We start from the raw sequence: 18,939 nt of genomic DNA on the forward strand, positions 1-18,939 counted from the left end.
TTATAAAACTACTCCAAAATATTTAGTGTAAGACATGTTTACATTTATAAAGGCAATTTTTTAAAAAAGATAAACACACCTAAGAATGAACTTAGAAATTAGGCAACATGTACATGAAGAAACCTTTGAAACAATACTAAATAACACAACATAGACATTTTCATTATATAGTTTATGTATCTTTTCAATTTTCACTAACGCATTTATTTTTTGTTGAAGACTCTGCTGTATAACCCGAAGCTTTTACAATGTTGTTAATCCACTATGTTCCAATATAAATTAAAAAGTTGAAAAAACATAAAGATGTGAAGTAAACACTAAAAAAAGGAATAACTGAAATTTTGGCAAAGACGACGCACTGAGAAAAACACGATCAGAACATGCACTGAATCCACTAAAGTTATTATAAAGAAGTTTCTTTTAAACAAAGAAGAAAAACTGCACAGCAACGGACTCTGATTGCAAGATCCCGTGTGCTTAAACGCGAGGGATAGCCCCCCACTACCCACACCCAGCCCACCCGTGATTCAACCCTCCCAAGGCTGGGAGGAAAGCGTGGCTCCCTCCCAGAAACCTCTGTAACTCTGGATCACTTCCATGAAGTCGCTCACTTAACGTCTCACGTAACACAGACTTCTATTCCATAAGGACTGAAACTCCTTAAGGGCTGAGAAAATGGACTCTGGCCCATCGCTTGTGACAATTGTCCGCTGCTTTACACACAGTGAACACGGGATTGTCAAGCTCTCGTTTTCTTTTCTTCTCCCTCGATCCAAACTCAGACCTGAGTTATGAATCGAGTCTCACCAATTAAGAACCAAGTTCTATATACACATAAATTTTTTCTTCTGACAACAGAAGGAAAGGGAGTAAAACAATAGTCATGTATTGCCTCTAATTTTTAAAAAGAAAAATGGAAAGCTTAAATCATCAGACCTGGGGGTTGAAGCAATACTGACAACCACAGCTGCTCCAGACATTTCCAGAGATAATTTGGCATTGATTTTTGCAAATTGGCATGTAGGCAGCCACAAAGCTTTTATTTATTTATCTCATTATTTTACCTCTTTACCTATCACATCTAGATTTGATAAGTAAGATTTCACACTGGATGGAGAAAAACTAAAGAACTATATGTACCCATCACTTGACTCTAATTTAACTTTAAACATTTTAAAGTAATATAAAATAACAAGTGATACTTGTCAAAGTAGCAATCAAGGCATAAATATCAGAGGCTAAGTCCAGCCTCCTGGAGTGTGAGGGGGTGAGCAGAAAAGGTACAGTCTATAACAAAGAAGCCGAGAAGAATCTCACTTAAAGAAACACACACAGTTAATTACTCCCCAAGCACATAAGGCCTTCCCAGGTAAAAAACCTGCCTGCCAGAACAGGAGACATGAGAGACATAGGTTCAATCCTTGGGTCGGGAAGATGCCCTGGAGGAGGGCATGGCAACCCATTCCAGTGTTCTTGCCTGGAGAGTTCCATGGACAGAGGAGCCTGGTGGGCTGCCGTCCATAGGGTCGCAAAGAGTTGGACATGACTGAGCAACTTAGCACAGCACCCAGCACAAGCGCATTAAGATCACAAATTAGGCGTGAAAAGTTTCAATCACATAAACACAATTGTAGGAAGGAGAGTGTGCCTTTCATTCTACGGTGGAACGCAGAGCATTCTGTCTACCCCCCAGGTGGAGAAACAGGGAAACAAGGATTCAGGTCACTGGTGGGGGCTGCCCCTGGGCAGGGCCAAGACCCAGAGGGGCCCCAGGCTCCCTGCACTGCCTTCTCCGCGGCCCTGACGGGAGCACCCAGACGTGGACCTTCTCCCCGGCCTCCTGGCCTCCTTCCCTCTCACCTTCCACCTCTGCGTGGGGACCCACTGCTCAGGTGTGTTCCAGGTTCTTGGTCATTCACATAAAATCATTTGTTGAACAGCTACTCTGTGCTCATTACTGGAAGAACAACTGGAACGAAGACTTGATCATGCCCTGAAAATGCTTCTGGTCTCGCTGGGGAACCAAGGCTCTCACGGGAGTCTTAGCTGACAGTAAGACAGGGATGAGATAGCCCACCTGGGACTGAGCCCCATAGACGCCACTGTGTCACTGGGTTTCACTTCCAGCTAACACAGGCAGTCTAGAGCCCTCTTAGAGGTGGTCCTGAATCCAGAGAGATTTGCATTAAATCACTTAAATGATTTATTTATTTAATTTTTCATCAAGATAATCACTGGCTTTGCATGAATGCCCAGTTTTATCCGGCTCTGTGTGACCCAATGGACTGTAACCCTCCAGGATCCTCTGTCCATGGGGATTCTCCAGTCAAGAATACTGGAGAGGGTTGCCATTCCCTTCTCCAGGGGACCTTCCGACCCAGGGATTGAACCTGGGTCTCCTGCATCACCCCTGGCAAAGAACCGTAACAGTTCTGATACTATGGACTATCTGCTGTCACCAAGATATCTATAAAATGTGGTCTAGACCAGGGTTTTATGACCTTTTCAACTCACAGTAAGAAGTTCATTTTAAAATAGAACCAGATGTGGCACACACACACACACCACTGAATGGTACCTGCCCCCTGCCCGGCCCACCGTCACGCTCCCCTCCCCTCCCTGTTCCCCGCCACACCCTCTCCCTCCCTTCCCCCCATTCCATTCAGCCTTGAGAAATATGATTTGAGCTTACTAAAGATAGATTCCATGACTCACAAATAGACTGCTACCACAATCTGAAAAAGCACTGGTTTGAGACCATTCCAAAATGTGGTGGAGCTGAGGGCTCTGAGGATGCCCGTGCATGTTTTGTGGGGGAAAGACACAAGGAGGGTTTATTGAGGATCACTGAAGCTGGCAAAGGAGGGTATTATATGAACAAAAGCTTGAAATCTTTTTAAGAAATAAACATTTTGAAGAAGCGTCCAACAGTCCCTGGCAGTCTAAAGATGTACATGATACAGCAAGGTGCCCCTAGAGGATGAAGACAGGCTCACAACATCAGCAACTAAAGACCACCATGGGGCTTCCCAGGTGGCGCTACTGGTAAAGAACCTGCCTGCCGATGCAGGAGACGTCAGAGACACGGGTTTGATCCCTAGGTCAGGAAGATCCCCTGGAGGAGAAAACGGCAACCAACCCCAGTATTCCTGCCTGGAGAATCCCATAGACAGAGGAGCCTGAAGCGACTGAGTACACGCCCCATCCAGGGACAGAGGAGGCTTAAGTGACTTAGCACACACGCCCCATCCAAGGACAGGTGAAGAGAGCACCTTTGTGGAAGTGTCCAGGTGTGACCAGTGTTAGTCTACAAACACAGTAACAATTTCCAGGTGAGTTTTTTTAATCCTTATCACAGTTCCATACTTCCCTGGTAGCTCAGACAGTAAAGCGTCTGCCTGCAATCCAGAACACTTGGGTTCCATCCCTGGGTCAGGAAGATCCCCTGGAGAAGGAAATGGCTACCCACTCCAGTACTCTTGCCTGGAAAATTCCATGGACAGAGAAGCCTGGTAAGCTACAGTCCACGGGATCGCAAAGAGTCGGACAGGACTGAGCGACTTCACTTCACTTCACAGTTCATTCTCTTGGATATCTGGGCACTCTCCTTCTTCAATAACATCACAGAGTTTCTTAGCAAAACTTAAGCATTTTTGCTTATGAATTAGCCACCCTGTAAACGAGCCATTGAAGTGAAAACGTTTTACCCTTATACTTTCTCAGTTCAGTTCAGTTCAGTTCAGTCGCTCAGTCATGTCCAACTCTTTGCGACCCCATGGACCGCCAGGCCTCCCTGTCCATCACCAGGTCCTGAAGCATATTCATACATATGTCTGGATAACTACTCCTAGAAGGTATCAGCTTAGCTAAATGGGAGGGTGCCGTAAGGGGCGGGACGGGAGGAACACCAAAGACAGTAAGTCTCTAAGTCTGCATCGCTGCTTTTAGTTGACCACACGTTGGCACGTCCATTATCGCACTGAAACCTCTTCAGGACCGCAGTGCAGCAGACCCTCACGCCAAGGAGAGGGGGTGGCGACATTCCTGCAGGAGAAGAGACAGTGATGGGCTGCTCGCACTTGCAGGGGAGGGAGCCCGAGGTGGCAGCCGTGTTTCGTGTACGTACTTCTTCAAGTAGACCGTGCCCCATTCGTCACATGAGAAGTTCCGTCTTTGGGATGTGGAGGCCAGGCCAGCAGTGTCAAGGTCTTCCTTCCTCTCTGCTCTAGTCCTAAGGTCTGACCTGGAGCTGCAGTTCACCTCATCAACTAGGGGAGGTGGAGGCAGGCGAAGGGGCCACGTCCAAGGCTGGAGGCCCCCTCGACTCCACCTGCAACCCACCCCCAGGGACTCCCTGCAAACCCCCTCCCACTGAGGTCCCCTTTGGATTTCACCACTTGTAACTGAGAGGGACTCACAGCAAGGAGAGGCTGAAGCATGAGAGCTGGGGGCACGGAGTACAGCTAGGGCACTGCAGCAAAAGCCCACTGCAGCCTTCTGCCTACATCCTGGGCACCCTACGTCTACAGAGAAGTTCTCCTAAAAAGGGCCTTCCATCGTTCCTTCATGCTTTACTCAACAAGTGTTTAAGGAGGACTCAATATCTGCCAGGTTTTACTCTGACTGGGAGAGGTACACCAGGGAAAAACAGAAGTCCGAACAGGCTTCTGTCTTAATCAAGAGCATATTCTCATGGGGAGAAACAGACTATTAAAAAGTAAGCACAATAAGAAAGTCTCGGACAACACTTTGTCCCGTGCGATACGTCCCTTTCCCACAATGACCCCAGGCTCGTGGACCCTGGGTGGCCAGCACTGAGCACAGGCCAGGCGGCAACTCAGGCGCCTGGCAGAGAGGCTAGAGTGGGATGGAAATGCATCATGGCGGGGCCTGGGCGATCCTCGCTGGTGTCCTTTCTCTAACTCGCGGTTAATGACTTAGTATATAAAGGGAGCTATTCCCAACACCACTCTCATGAATTTCACAAAATCCTGTCCCTGCAACATTTCAGTTCCATTTTGCAATTCTTGTGCACTTGAGACCATCAGATGACAATGACCTCAGGTCTGACCATCGAAACTGAACAACAAACACTGAAAGGAATGGGCAGGAAAAGAGCTTAATATTAAGCAGAGAGGGAGATGGATTAAAGTAGCATGCTGCTGCTGTTGTTGTTAAGTCGCTTCAGTCGTGTCCAACTCTGTGCAACACCATAGACAGCCGCCCACCAGGCTCCCCCGTCCCTGGGATCCTCCAGGGATTTTCCAGGCAAGAGTACTGGAGTGGGTTTCCATTGCCTTCTCCAGCTATCCATTGGTAGTTAATTTTTCTTATATGTTATGACAAATTACTTTTCCCTATTACTTTGCCAACAAAGGTCCGTCTAGTCAAGGCTATGGTTTCTCCAGTAGTCATGTATGGACGTGAGAGTTGGACTATAAAGAAAGCTGAGCATTGAGGAATGGATGCTTTTGAACTGTAGTGTTGGAGAAGACTCTTGAGAGTCCCTTGGACTGCAAGGAGACCCAACCAGTCCATCCTAAAGGAGATCAGTCCTGGGTGTTCATTGGAAGGACTGATGTTGAAGATGAAACTCCAATACTTAGGCCACCTGATGCGAAGAGCTGACTTATTAGAAAAGACCCTGACGCTGGGAAAGATTGAGGGCAGGAGGAGAAGGGGACGACAGAGGATGAGATGGTTGGATGGCATCACCGACTCAATGGACATGAGTTTGGGTAACTCCAGGAGCTGGTGATGGACAGGGAGGCCTGGTGTGCTGCAGTCCATGGGGTCGCAAAGAGTCGGACGCAGCTGAGTGACTGAACTGACTGATATGCTGTGGACATTCCTAATGAAGTTAAAGGAAATTCTTCCTGCTCTGTAAGTTATTGCTATTTATACATAATAATTATCACCTTCATCATTTAAGATAGGCAGCTGGTTTGGACCCAATCCCTATCGTTTCAAACTGGGTCACTGAAATCCACTGTGTCTGAGTGAACTCAGGGCTGCAAGAATGCCATGCAATCTTTTACCAAACGTCAAGCCAGAGGTGACACCATACTCAGAACAGGAGACTCAGCTGTGACTACAACCAAAGTGCTCCAATGAACTTCAAGTTGGGCGAACATGTGATGTGGCCAAAGACAGCTTACAGTCAGGGTTTGGAGTTGAAAGATTTACCCTGAATAGCACTGCAGTCTCGAAATTAAAAGATGCTTGCTCCTTGGAAGGAAAGCTATGACAAACCTGGACAGCATGTTAAAAAGCAGAGACATCACTTCATTGACAAAGGTTTGTATAGTCAAAACTATGATTTTTCCAGTAGTCTTGTACAGATGTGAGAGTTGGACGATAAGCAAGGCTGAGCACTGAAGAATTGATGCTTTTGAATTGTGGTACTGGACAAGACTCTTGGGAATCCCTCGGGCAGCAAGGAGATCAAACCAGTCAATCCTAATAGCAATCAACCCTGAATATTCATTGGAAGGACTGATGCTGAAGCTGAAACTCCAACACTTTGGCCATCTGACGCAAAGAACTGACTCATTGGAAAAGACTCCGATGCTGGGAAAGATTGAAGGCAGGAGAAGAGGGCAACAGAGGGTGAGATGGTTGGATGGCATCATTGGAACAATGGACATGAATTTGAGCAAACTCCAGGCACAGTGAAGGACAGGGAAGCCTGGCGTGCTGCAGTCCATCGGATTGCAGAGTCAGACACGACTTAGCGACTGAACAACAACAACAACCTAGAGATACTCAGCAGCCCTAAAAACAGTCTCGGACGTAAGACCTCATGGCTCACCTGGGTCTGGCAGCGACTTCCACACCTCAGGTCTGCTCCGCGTCAGCCCAGACGGGAGACTCAGGCGCTTCACTGGCTCCCATTTACGAGTGAGATGTTGAAGAAATCGGTAGACTTACCGAAGAATTGAGGACACGCAGAGCAGTCCAGCTTCCAGCAGCCACCAAGCGACAGCCCTCGGCGACCCCCGGGCTCTGAGTCCACCAAGGGACAGCCCTCGATGACCCCTGGGCTCTGCGTCTGCGCCCCCTGCCCAGCAGCAGAGCTCCTGCTCTGAGTTGAAGCGCCAGCCCTCGGCGACCCCCGGGCTCCGAGTCCACCAAGCGCCAGCCCTCAGCGGGCCCCCGGCTCTGCATCCGCACCACCTGCCCCGCAGCAGGGCCCCTGCTCTGAGTTGGGGCCTTCACCCTGCTTTCTGCTCCCTCTCATATTCTCTTTTCTTTACACTCAGGGACTTTCCCTGTTGCTGGAGCAACCAAAACTCTTGCCCCCAAGGTGCTAGGGTCTCACCTCTTTCTGTTGCTGTGCATCCCAGTATTTTTCCAAACCAAGATCATTCCCTTCCTGAGAGATGTCCTATAGCTCAATGTTAAGATGATTGAAAACTGTCCGCCAGCTACAGCACCTGTTATTTAAACATGGCTTTATTATTGCAGGGCAGGGAGTGGCATAAAGTCACATTTGTCCCTTTCCCCTTCTATTTCACAGTTAGCCCAGGCAAGCCCCAGACAAGGCAAGCAAATGATGGTCTTGATGTAGAAAATTGCAGAGTCAGAAATCAAAATCATGACAGCTCAAGGTTAGTCTGGGGAAAAAAAACAAGGCCCTCCTGGTTATCCTTCCCTTCTTAAAGTGAAGGTATGGACCTTCCTAGGCAGAGATTCCTGTCGGGCAATCCTTCCCCAAACAGAAGTAATAGGATCTCCCTTGTGAGCAACTTCACTCAAGACTCTATACCCAGGGGATATTTCATCTTCCTTCTCAACACCGCCTCCTTCAGAGTCAGAGATGCAAGCACAATATACTGTTTAAATGAATAAGAATCAAATTTAACATCCATGGTAGGGAGGAATAACTATTTCTGTGAATCAAAATTCTGTGTAGACTTTTACTAAGAAGAATAAGATCTAGTTCATTTATCAAGATCCTATATCTGGATTGCAAATATTGCCATGTTAAAGTGTGTGGAATACATTAGGGATTTCTTTCATGGATATAACATTTATAATATTCAGACATAGTTCAGTTCAGTTCAGTTCAGTCACTCAGTCGTGTCCAACTCTTTGCAACCCCATGAACCACAGCACGCCAGGCCTCCCTGTCCATCACCAATTCCCGGAGTTTGCTCAAACCCATGTCCATGGAGTCAATGGTGCCGTTCAGCCATCTCATCCTCTGTCGTCCCCTTCTCCTCCTGCCCCCAGTCTTTCCCAGCATCAGGGTCTTTTCCAATGAGTCAGTTCTTCACATCAGGTGGCCAAAGGATTTAGAGAAAGCCATACACCTTCATTGATGGGCTCCAATGCCTGATAAAGAACATTCTACAAATGACTACAAAAATGGATGTGTGGGGTATATATTCAAAATAAATGAGTTTTATGTCCACCAAAAGGGAAGTACAGGAGCTGTTTCCTGTCAGTTTTATTTGTAAAGACCCCAATAATAAAATAACCCACATGTCCACCAGGAGTACAAAGGGCAAGTACACTGTAGAATATTAGCAACACTGCTTAGCACTCGGCAGGAACAAACGACTGTGACAGCACAGTGAGTCCTCCAGACACAATGTCAAGAAAAGAATCCAGACACAAGGCTGTGGGGCTATTTGATTCCACGTGTATGAGTCGCAAAGCGGTGAAAACTGAGTTCGCGGCAATAGAGTTCAGAATGGTGAATAGGGATTTTATTGGGTCAGAGCAAAAGGAGCTTTCTAGAATGCAGGAAATGTCCTGTGTCCTCAGGCCTGGGTACTGTATATATGTTAACATTAATCGAGCTGTTCGCCTAAGAACGTGAGCTTTCTGAAAGTGTTACAGTTCAATTAAATAGAAAAATATTGGTATGAAAGCAAAATCCAAATTTGTGTAGTTAGGAATTGACTTGTACTGCAGATCTGAGATGCGGGTTTGACCCCTGGGTTGGGAAGACCCCCTGGAGGAGGGCATGGCAACCCACTCCAGTATTCTTGCCTGGAGAATCCCATGGACAGGGGAGCCTGGTGGGCTACAGTCCATGGGGTCGCAAAGAGTCGGACAGGACTGAGTGACTGAGCATGCATGCACGCAGATCTGAGTGTTCAAATTTTATACTTTTAGGCAGAGATTTTTGCCATGGCACAAGTAGTGAATTATCAGAATATGTTTCTGCTTCTCTTTACAATACAGAAAGAAGCCCGGCAGGCACAACCATAACCAAGTGATCCAGCTCAACCTCCCTCGTGGCAGGGCCAGTTGGCAGGATCGTGTGTCCTCTGATGAGACACCAATATCGCCTGTGCAGAGGCTCGTTGTCCAAGACGGTTAACCTGACTGATCATCAGGGGATGTCAGATAGCTGACCTGGACTCTTCAAAACTGTCAAGGTCATGGAGCGCCTCTAGATGAAAGACAACGAGACAACTAAACGCCACACGTGATTCTTGATAGAACCCTAGATCGAGAGGGAAGAACACAGACTGTTATTGGGGGAATTCGAACATGTGCTCCCACTAGATAATATTATGTCAATGCCTAGGCGTCCTCAATGTGGTTGCTGGATTGTGGTCATTTAGGAGAATGCCTTGCTCTTAGAAAATAAATCTGAAGTCTCTAAATCATCACAACGTCTGCAAATAACTCTCAAGTGATTCAGCCAAAAATAATAATCCTCGGATGAGAAAGACGAGGTGGAGGGGAAAGAGGACACGACAGCGTAGCCAAAGTTTGTCCTAGCCCCTTGGGAGTGTGACGAACCCCCTCATCCAAAATTTGGTTTGGATGTCCAGACCGGTGATCCCACCCAAGCATCAAGAGAGTGTGGAAAAGTCTGCTCTGCCATAATGAGCCTTTGCTAGGGGAGCGGGCCAGACTCCTGAAAATGTGTCTGAAAGTGGCTTGGGAGCCAGCACGTGTGGGTTTCACTGCGGTTCCAGGCAGTGCTGGGATTTCTTGTGCAGGGTTTGGGGTTCTTGTGGACTGAGTTCCCACCAGCACCAAGGGAAGGCCCACGTGGGGTGTCGGATCAGCTGGCCTAGGTGTGGAGCAGATGGGAAGCTGGGTGGTGGTATCTGAAAGCTGTCTGCAGGGAGACATCAGAAATGGAGTCCAAGGCTGCATCACATTGTCACACTGCTGACACAGGGGAAGAGCAGAGGACCTCTCGGGCGTTGCACGAATCCTGTAGCTTTTCTGTCGATGAAACACTTTTCAAAATAGAAAGTGGGAGAAGAGAAGCTGTTCCTACTTTCCTCTCATTAGTCCAAGGCATTAATGTCTTAAAATTCACGTAGTCGTAAGGACAACTATTTTTATAAATATGCAATGCTGTTTTAATCGTCTGTGCGTGCTTAATCTCAAAGCCAATGTTCTTTCACAAATGAAAGATTTTACAGCTCAGTATAAATATTCCTCCCTATCTCTAGCCATTTACAAGTAGAATTATCATGGTCACTATTAAATAGAATACTCAATACTTTAAGTTGCCTGAGTTACAGAAACACTGGTCATTTCACTTAAGAAACTGAGTGCCTTCTGTGTAACATGTACTGTATCAAGGGCAGGAATAAAACACTGAACAAGTCAGGAATTATCAGTTCTAGACGAAGCCTTCTGTAAACACACCAGCTAAGACATTGCCCCTGCCCTTCGTGAGTTTATATTCTGTCAATATTTAAGAATCTCAAAGTATACAAAATGCATAAAAGTAACGAAACCCAGACACATCATTGCAGCTATGTGAGAATTCAAGAGCAAAACTTACACCAATCAGATTTTTCATGGATCACCCCAGAAAGTGTATTCATATCCTATTTTATAATAATATACACTTTAAATGACACAACTCTTTCTCTGTTCTTACATGAATTTACAGCAAAATCAAACACCTGTGCCTTTTACAGTAGCTGACATGGACAGAACAGGATACCATATCCACATTTGCTCTAAGCAGGAAGCTGGAAAAGAAACACTGGCCCATAAATCCTAAAATTCATCACAGTTACAATCACCCCACATCTAGTACTGCTTGGACCTCAAATATTCTATCCCACTGATCGATTCGAGGAGCATGCTTACATTTGCTAATCACTCCAATTTCGCGTCCCTGAAGTAGAATGTCCACAGTGAGAGTAGGTCAAGCTGCACAAGAGAACTGGGGCAGCTGTGGGCAAACAGGCCTTTGGTGGAGTTTTGGTGGCTGTCACCTCTCTGATCCCACTTCTGTATCTGAAAATTTACCAACAGACACATTCATGTGTGTGTGTGTGTGTGTGTGTGTGTGTGTGTGCATGCATGCTTAGTCATGTCCGACTCTTTGTGACCCCATGGACTATAGCTACCAGGCTCCTCTGTCCATGGAATTTTCCAGGCAAGAATACTGGAGTGGGTTGCCATTTCCAACTCCAGGGGATCTTCCCCACCAAGTGACCTAACCTGCATATCTTGAGTCTCCTGCATTGACAGGCAGATTCTTTGCCATTGACATTCTTTACCTGGGAGACCCCAAGATTCATTCACACTTGTGCTCAAAAAATACAATGTAGTTGTCTGTTATAGCATTCTTTATAAAAACAAAAGACTAGTAATCCCACAAGAATTCAATCAATAGCTCAGTGATAAAGAATCCACCTGCCAATGCAGGAGACACAAGAGATTCAGGTTAGGTCGCTTGGTGGGGAAGATCCCCTGGAGTAGGAAATAGCAACCCACTCCAGTGTTCTTGCCTGGAAAATTCCATGGACAGAGGAGCCTGATGGACTACAGTCCATGGGGTTGCCAAGAGTCGGACACGCCTGAGGGACTAACACTTTCACTTTCACTTACCTACAATGTAGGGGACCCTGCTTTGGGTTCCTCAGGTTTGATCCCACGGTGGAAGATCCCCTGGAGAAAGGAATGGCAACCCACTAGAGTATTCTTGCCTGGAAAATCCCACGGACAGAGGAACCTGGTGGGCTACAGTCCATGAGGTCACAAAGAATCAGACGCTGAGCATGACTGCGGAAATGCCCGTTACACTGTGCTGTGGAACACTCTACAGACGATGAAAACCAAGTAGATCCATATACGGCGGCAAATTTCCAACTCGAAGGCAAGTGAACAAAGAAAGGCTGGAGAAGAGTCGACACCGAATGCCTGCGTTTGTCTCAGGAAGGGGTATCAAGTAGGCATCCGGTACAGTTGACCCCTGAGCAACGGCACGAGTTCACTTCTACACAGATTTCTTTGCAGGAAATACAAACGGGATCACATGACCCACAGTTGGTGGATTTGCACCTGCTGAACCAAGGATGGGGAGGGCTGACTATGGGACTTGAGTGTTCCTGGGTTTCGGTACCTGCGGTGAATCCTGGAACCGATACCTTGAGGATATTAAAGGACGGCTGTATACGCCCAGAATACTGGTCGGTGACATAACAACCTTGTCACATTGGCGGCCTTTGGGAAATGCGAATGGGGTTAGGGGAGGATAGACATATTTTGCACCTTTTTTGTATGTCCTCTTGTGGTACTTACTGTTCTTATCATGTGTATGTCTGTATACATATGTGTATGTGTGTGTCTGTGTGTATATATATATATAATATAGTGAGAATGACAGCTGTGATTGCTATGCCGTGTTCATCAAGAAGAAATGAGAAAGTTGAAGAGCTCTGAACAACCATCTCACATCACGGTTGCGCAGCTCTCCTCCCGCTAACAAGGTGAAGGTAACTCCGGGTTGCCTGAGAAGCAGAGGTCCCACTCGCAGGGTTAAGGCCCGTCGTGGAAGCATCTCCATGTGGCTCTCGCCTCTGTTTATCTGCAGTCATGTGTCTGCACTGGTGGGAAGGGGAGAGGGGGTGTCTGTGGGGCATGGGAGGGGGCTGGCAAACCAGAGCATCGACGGAACTGCTTACGCCGTGAAGACCTGCTGCAAAATCGCAGACGAGAAGGTGCCCTCTGCTCACACCCCACCAGAGTGCCTGGTGGCTCTGAATGAATGGAAAGAAAGCATTGCGCCAGCCACCAGCCTGCCCAAACTGCAGATTTTAAATGACTTCCCTTTCCCAGCCTTTCGGGTCAGTAAGAACTGCTGTTCATCTACTTCCTTTGTGAGCTAGCCTTTAAGCTTGGAGGCCAGTTATGGTTTAACCCACTTGCTTCTTCACGCAATCCTATTCAAAGTCTTGGAAATTGGACCCCCCAGGTCATCTGGTTCAACCTTCTGAGGCTACAGACACAGGAACAAGGGATGGGCGAGTCTCCTCAGACACATGGGACTCCCTTTCTGGCCCACGTGTGAAGGTTCCACCTGGACACCACCCTCTGTATCCCTGTCCTTCTTGCCCCCCGAGCTCCCCTCCTCCTGCCACCATCTTTGGCACATTGCAGGGCAACCTGGCCTTTCTGATGGGAGCCAGAGAAACTGAGGAGAGAATCAAAAAACCAAGCACCTGTACAACAACTCTGCTTCTGCAGAATGTGTGCTTGTGAGATCTTCTTTAGCATCAGTTTCTTCCAAGGGTCTTGCCCACTCTTTAACATTAATGACTGTAAACCACTCTTTAAGAGATCTTTCAAAATAATAAAAATCTAATCAATTGTTCTTAAAAAAAAACACATTAATCCATTAATCTGTTAGGAAAAAAATCACTTCAACTGACTTTGGGGGGTCATGTAGATGTAGTCAGTTAAGAACCTAGATGTTCAGCTTTAACTGGCTTTGTGCACACTCAGTCTCTCAGTTGTGTCCGACTCTTCGAGACCCCATGAACTGTAGCCCACCAGGCTCCTCTGTCCATGGGATTCTCCAGGCAAGGAGACTGGAGAGGGTTGTCATTTCCTCCTCCAGGAGATCTTCTCAACCCAGGGATCGAACCCACATCTCCTGTGGTTCCTGGAATGGCAGGCAGTTTCTTTACCACTGAGCCACCTGGGAAGCCCAACTAATATAATATCGTGTGATTCAATCAGAGTTTCTGTGTAAATAAGAATTCCTTGAAAAGGGACCATCTGAAGAGAATGAAAAAAAGAGAAGTATCTTCTTAAGGGATAAGATCAATAAACATAATCATTCAGTGTTTCCACCATAGCCTCATCCCATATGGTGTTTGACATATAGCCCCCATCATCTTCACGGCCAGATGAAACTCTAACACACGCTCATGTCTACGTTCAAAGCCACAAAGGACAGTAGAAACAAAACAGAAATCGTGGCTGGCAGTGTAGATCTGCACACCAAGTTCCTCTAAGTTGTAAAGGTAAAACCTTTACATGTTTAACATTTTATGCAAACACCTCCCATCAATAGAGTCTGAACATTTTGGTCAGAGAAGTTGGGGCCACAAGAGAACCATATTCTGACCAATGTCACGATTTTACATGCACACACACACACACACACACCCCCCAGATGACTTCAACGGACATCCAAAGAAATGCTCAGCCCAACTAGCATGGGGCACTTCACTTGCTACTTGCTCCAGATGAACAAATACGTCAGAGAGAAAAAGGGAACTATCCATGTGTGTTCACAACGACCCATTCACCATCTTCATTCATCCCATAAGGAATCTCTAGAAGAGAAACTAGGAACAAGATAGGGGCCATCACAGGAAACTCCTGCCTGGGGCCTGAGTGGAGGCCCACCCTCCTGACTGGGGCACAGGATGGCAGGACTTGGAAAGGAGCAACGGTCTTCTGTCCTTCTGTTCAAAGTTCCCCCTCCACTCTCTCCAGGCAGCCTGCCTGCTTATCAGCTGTTTAAAACTTTAAACCGAGCCAACCTGCTGACAGACGGTCTTGAAATCAATGGCTCCCTCTGAAACTTAATTTCCAATTGCCTTAATCTAATCCATGCCATAAAGTACTTTCAATGGTTGAAATGAACAAGCGCATCAGCCTTCCAAGTTGTCGGAGCTCAGAAGACACCCCTCCTGGTATTCCAGGTCAGCAGAACGGAGGCAAGCACCTTCCTCTGCTGTTTGGTGTGCGGGTTGTCAAGCTTGGCTGGAAGACTCAGAGGGAAAACAACAACCTTGAGTTGGAGAGGTGGTAAGACCCAGATCCTCTAACCCTAACCACATTCAGTGCAAGTGCCAAGCCACCTGTCACTCGAACCCCGGTTTCCACCTGGCCTCCCGTCTCCTATGGTCCAAGTACCCACAGCCCTACTGCCTGCCATAAAGGTAGAGATGGTCGCCACCACATTCGGTGAGCAACATGGGTACCACTTCCCGAGTAAATGCATTCATCCTCCTATGATAGCTGAGTATTCACACATGTCATGGTTTCTACAGTTACGTATTCATAGGCAATTATCCAGTACCAATTGTATATGCCAATGCAAAGGATACAGTAAAAACATGAGATATTTCCAAGTTTGAACAAAGCCAATCTATATAGCAAGTCACTTCAAAATTATGATAACCTCTGAATACCACAGATACAGGTACTTACTACTGCCCATTGTGGCTTGCAGAATGTACTCGCCGGGTCCTACCACACTCGGGCATGTGGGATTTTTCTTACTGTTGGTGCAAGACCTCCAGCATGTAGCTTTTAAATTCTAATACCACACAATTCCACCAAGAGGACAATAAATGTTTGTTAAAATAGTATTCTTATTGCTTTTCATAACTAGCAGCCAGGCATTCACTAATTCTTAAAAAATGGCATAAAAGTGTAAACAGGTTGTTATTTACCAGGATGATCACAACAGTTTCCATAGGCTTCACCAGTTGCTTAAGCAAGGGAACATGGTGTGCACCTTTGAGAGCAACCTCAGCCCAAAACTAAATGCTGAGTATGGGACTGATGAGTCTGTCAGACACCCGTGGTGATACAGAGTCATTCTCCCCAAAGATGGAAAAATACCGACCAGTCATTGCAATAGCTGAATGTCTTACCAAATGCCATGTTTGCAGCAGCATGAATGGAAGAAAGGTACTGACTTCTGCTCTCAGATGGAAACTGAGCCAAGAAAGTCAAAACACAGGCAGACACTGAGCTACAACCTCTTCTGGGGTGAGTGGCCAGCTTTGCTCACATCTGCTTCCCTTAAATCCCACTGCTCAGGGAGAGCTGGGTCTAAACCTTGGCTTTAGAACGCACACAAACCACGCACGGTGCCGAGTGGACACACACATCCAGGCTCTGTGAGCAGCCAGGACTTGGGTGACTTTGTGTCTCTCATGACGTCAAAGAAGAAGAGCCATGGGCTCCATCTTAAGACACACGCCCAGTCCCCGGGTGCCCGGCCCTGCCCCGAGCAGCACCAACCAGGAGCCCTCTCGCACTGCCCACACGCCCTCTCAGCTCCTCGTCCACAGCTCCACAGACAGCCAAACACCTGCGTCTGGCTCCTATTTCCTTTGTATTTTAGCCTACAGCCCAGAAAAGAGCTTGCCTGGCTCATCTGGGCCTACCTTTAACCAGACTCAGACTGCTTTCAGTGAAATAAAAGGTGTCTGTTTGGGTTCCTTTCATGTGGCAGTCGGATATCCAAGTACTACTTTGGCTTCCCTAGGAAATTCCCCACCTTCACTTTTTCATGGGTCTAATTCCAGGCCAAGGAGACCCCGGCTGCTGGCACCTCCAGCATCTCCCCTTGAGATCACAGCCCAGCACTGGATGGGCCTCAGACCTCCCCTCCAACTTGGGGAGCTTGCACATGGAGGTCTGGCTAAGCAGGGGCTCAGGATTCAACATGACGCAGCCCTGAGCATCCTCCGACCAAGCAGCCTGGGAGAAAGCAGCAGCCCTCCCCAGGGCCCTCGGCGGCCCCAGACACCCCAGCACCCCGCCCTGCAGACGCAGGTGTCCTGCACACGGATGCCAGCGCAGGCCACACATCCATGGGGCAGCTTGTCACCCCCAGGGCCGTGATGGCCAGGCAGCTGGGGGACTGGGAGGGGGGAATGGCCAGCAACCTTGGGCCCAAACTCCTCCTGCCCCCTCTCCACCCCCCACCCTCCCCACAGAGTTTCCAAGTTCAGGCAAAGGTGGGTCCTCAGTGTGGGCCTCATCAGCTCCATCCTAGCCCACCCCCAATTTCCCAGAGACACATGCAAAACCCCATCTGTGGGGTGGGGGGGAAAGTGGACTCAAGTTGCCCCGACAAGGCAGCTGCTGTGGAGGAAGGCTGGAACATTCCTGCAGAGGTTCTCAACTCCCAAACCTCCCCGGCCGGCTCCTTCCCATGCCTCACCCCCTCCCCCTACCTTGCTCCTCGCGGCCGCCCTCAAACCAGGCCGTGGGTTCCTCCTCCGGGAGCTGGGGCTCGCCTCCACCCTCCAGGGCTTTGCGCTTCTTCGACATCTCTGCCGGGGCTGGGGCTCTGGGGTGCTCTTTCTCCACCCCCAGCCTCGCCCCCCCAACCTCGGAGAGGACAGTGAAGGTGGGGTTAGCTGGGGGGGAGGGAGCCGGGGAGAGGGCTGGGGGGACGGCTGCCGGAGGAGGGAAGGCTGTTCGGAGGATCAGGAAGGCAGCCGGAGGCAGGGACCCGGCGGACAGGCACTGAGATCCTACGTGCGGTTCCTGCAGACCTACGTCTAGGGGGCTGTGTGCTCTCTCTCTCCGTCTCTCTCTCCCTGCCTCTCTCTCTCTTCCCCTCTCCCTCTCTCCTTCCTCTCTTTCCTTCCCCTGGAAGGGTAAGCCCAGAGGAAAAAGAGACCCAACAAAATCAGGGAGAGGAGGCTCCTGGCCCCTCAGCCGGTTTCTTTCTGATGTAGGAGGGGGTGGGTGGGTGGGTGCATGGTACCAGGACTCCTGGCCCTGCCTGGGAAGGACTGAGGTCCTGGGGAGGGGCAGTGGGGTGGGGGTGTCTGTGGCGTAGGGAAGGAAGTATTTGCAGAGGACTGCAAGGAGAACTGGGTGGAAGGAAGGAAGGAAGAGGCTGCAGGATGCCAAAAAAGTGATGCCTTCGGGTGCTAGGGGCGCAGACCCCCCTCCTCGGCCGTGACATCATCTGGGCTTTTGCAAAAGGGGCTGGGGGAGGTGGGGAGGTGGCGGGTGGGCCTGGGAGAGCTGCGGCAGAGCCCAGAGGCAGAGAGGGGAGGGGGTCTTGTCCCCCTCCAGAACCCAGGAGTCAGGAGGGTGGGGGGCCGACTCCCGAGGCCCTCTGGGGTCCAGGCTCGCAGCGCGGCCCTTTGCAGCTGGAGGGCAGCCTTCCCCGGAACTTGGAGCTGGGAGCGCTGGCCGGGCGAGGCTGGAGGCACTGGAGTTGGCTGCGGACCCCCTCACCTCCTCTGCCACCCCTCCAGGCTCCTGGTTTTACCCACTTGGGTCTCTTTTTTTTAATCACTTCCCCTCAACATCCCTTCCTCAAGAAAGTCATGTCCCCAGACAACACACACACACACACACACACACACACACACACACGCACGCACTTCCTTATTGCCCAAAGGGATGAGGGAAATGATGATAACTTTTTGACGTAGGGAAAAGGTTAGATTGTAGTTTTTCCAGACTCCCAAGGGTTAAGTAATAGGTAAACGCAAGAGTCCACTTACCCGCCAAAGTATACGAAGCACCTATCTGCTTTCCACTTCAACTTCACACATTTAAAAGAGAGAGGAGCAGCAAAAAAGAGGGGGTGGGAAGCAGGCGAGCCAGGAGCCGGTGGGTCCGGGGCTCCATTGAGAACTGCGCAGAACAAGTTGACCGTGAGCCCGGGTGGCCCGAGTTCACGACCTCTCCAAGAACACTCGCTCCGGCTCCGCTCCGCAGGCACGTCCCAAAGGCTTGGGGCAGTCCACATTTCGCGCTGGTCATCTCGGAAAAGCGGGGAGACAACTCTAAGCGGAGGGGGTCTTTCCTCTTGCCCTCTTGTCCTTCTGGGGGTCTCCAGGAAAGCCTCGTCGAGCGCGCTCCAGGCGCCAAGGAAGACCGGTCCATCTCAACTCACCCTCCTTGCGGCCGCAACTTTGGACCGCACACCTACAGGGA

General features: G+C 48.8%; 1 protein-coding gene across 2 annotated transcripts in view; it reads right to left on the reverse strand.

Moving 5' to 3' along the window:
- Positions 1 to 18,623, reverse strand: part of PDE10A (phosphodiesterase 10A) — a 573,119-nt gene extending 554,496 nt beyond the window's left edge. The window contains exon 1 of one of the 2 annotated variants that reach the window (XM_086318697.1): positions 18,504 to 18,623. Coding sequence is in view for 1 of the 2 variants with exons in the window: in XM_086318695.1 (XP_086174821.1) it covers positions 17,211 to 17,307 (97 nt within the window). In the remaining variant the exon portion in view is untranslated. Of the gene's footprint in view, positions 1 to 17,210; positions 17,717 to 18,503 lie in introns of those variants that run through there. The other variant, XM_086318695.1, reaches the window with a different exon arrangement.
- Between the last annotated feature and the right edge of the window lie 316 nt (positions 18,624 to 18,939).

The sequence above is a fragment of the Bos grunniens genome, chromosome 9, assembly GCF_055505025.1.
Source record: "Bos grunniens cultivar Pamir isolate PY7600 chromosome 9, Bosgru_T2T1.0, whole genome shotgun sequence".
NCBI lineage: Eukaryota > Metazoa > Chordata > Mammalia > Artiodactyla > Bovidae > Bos > Bos grunniens.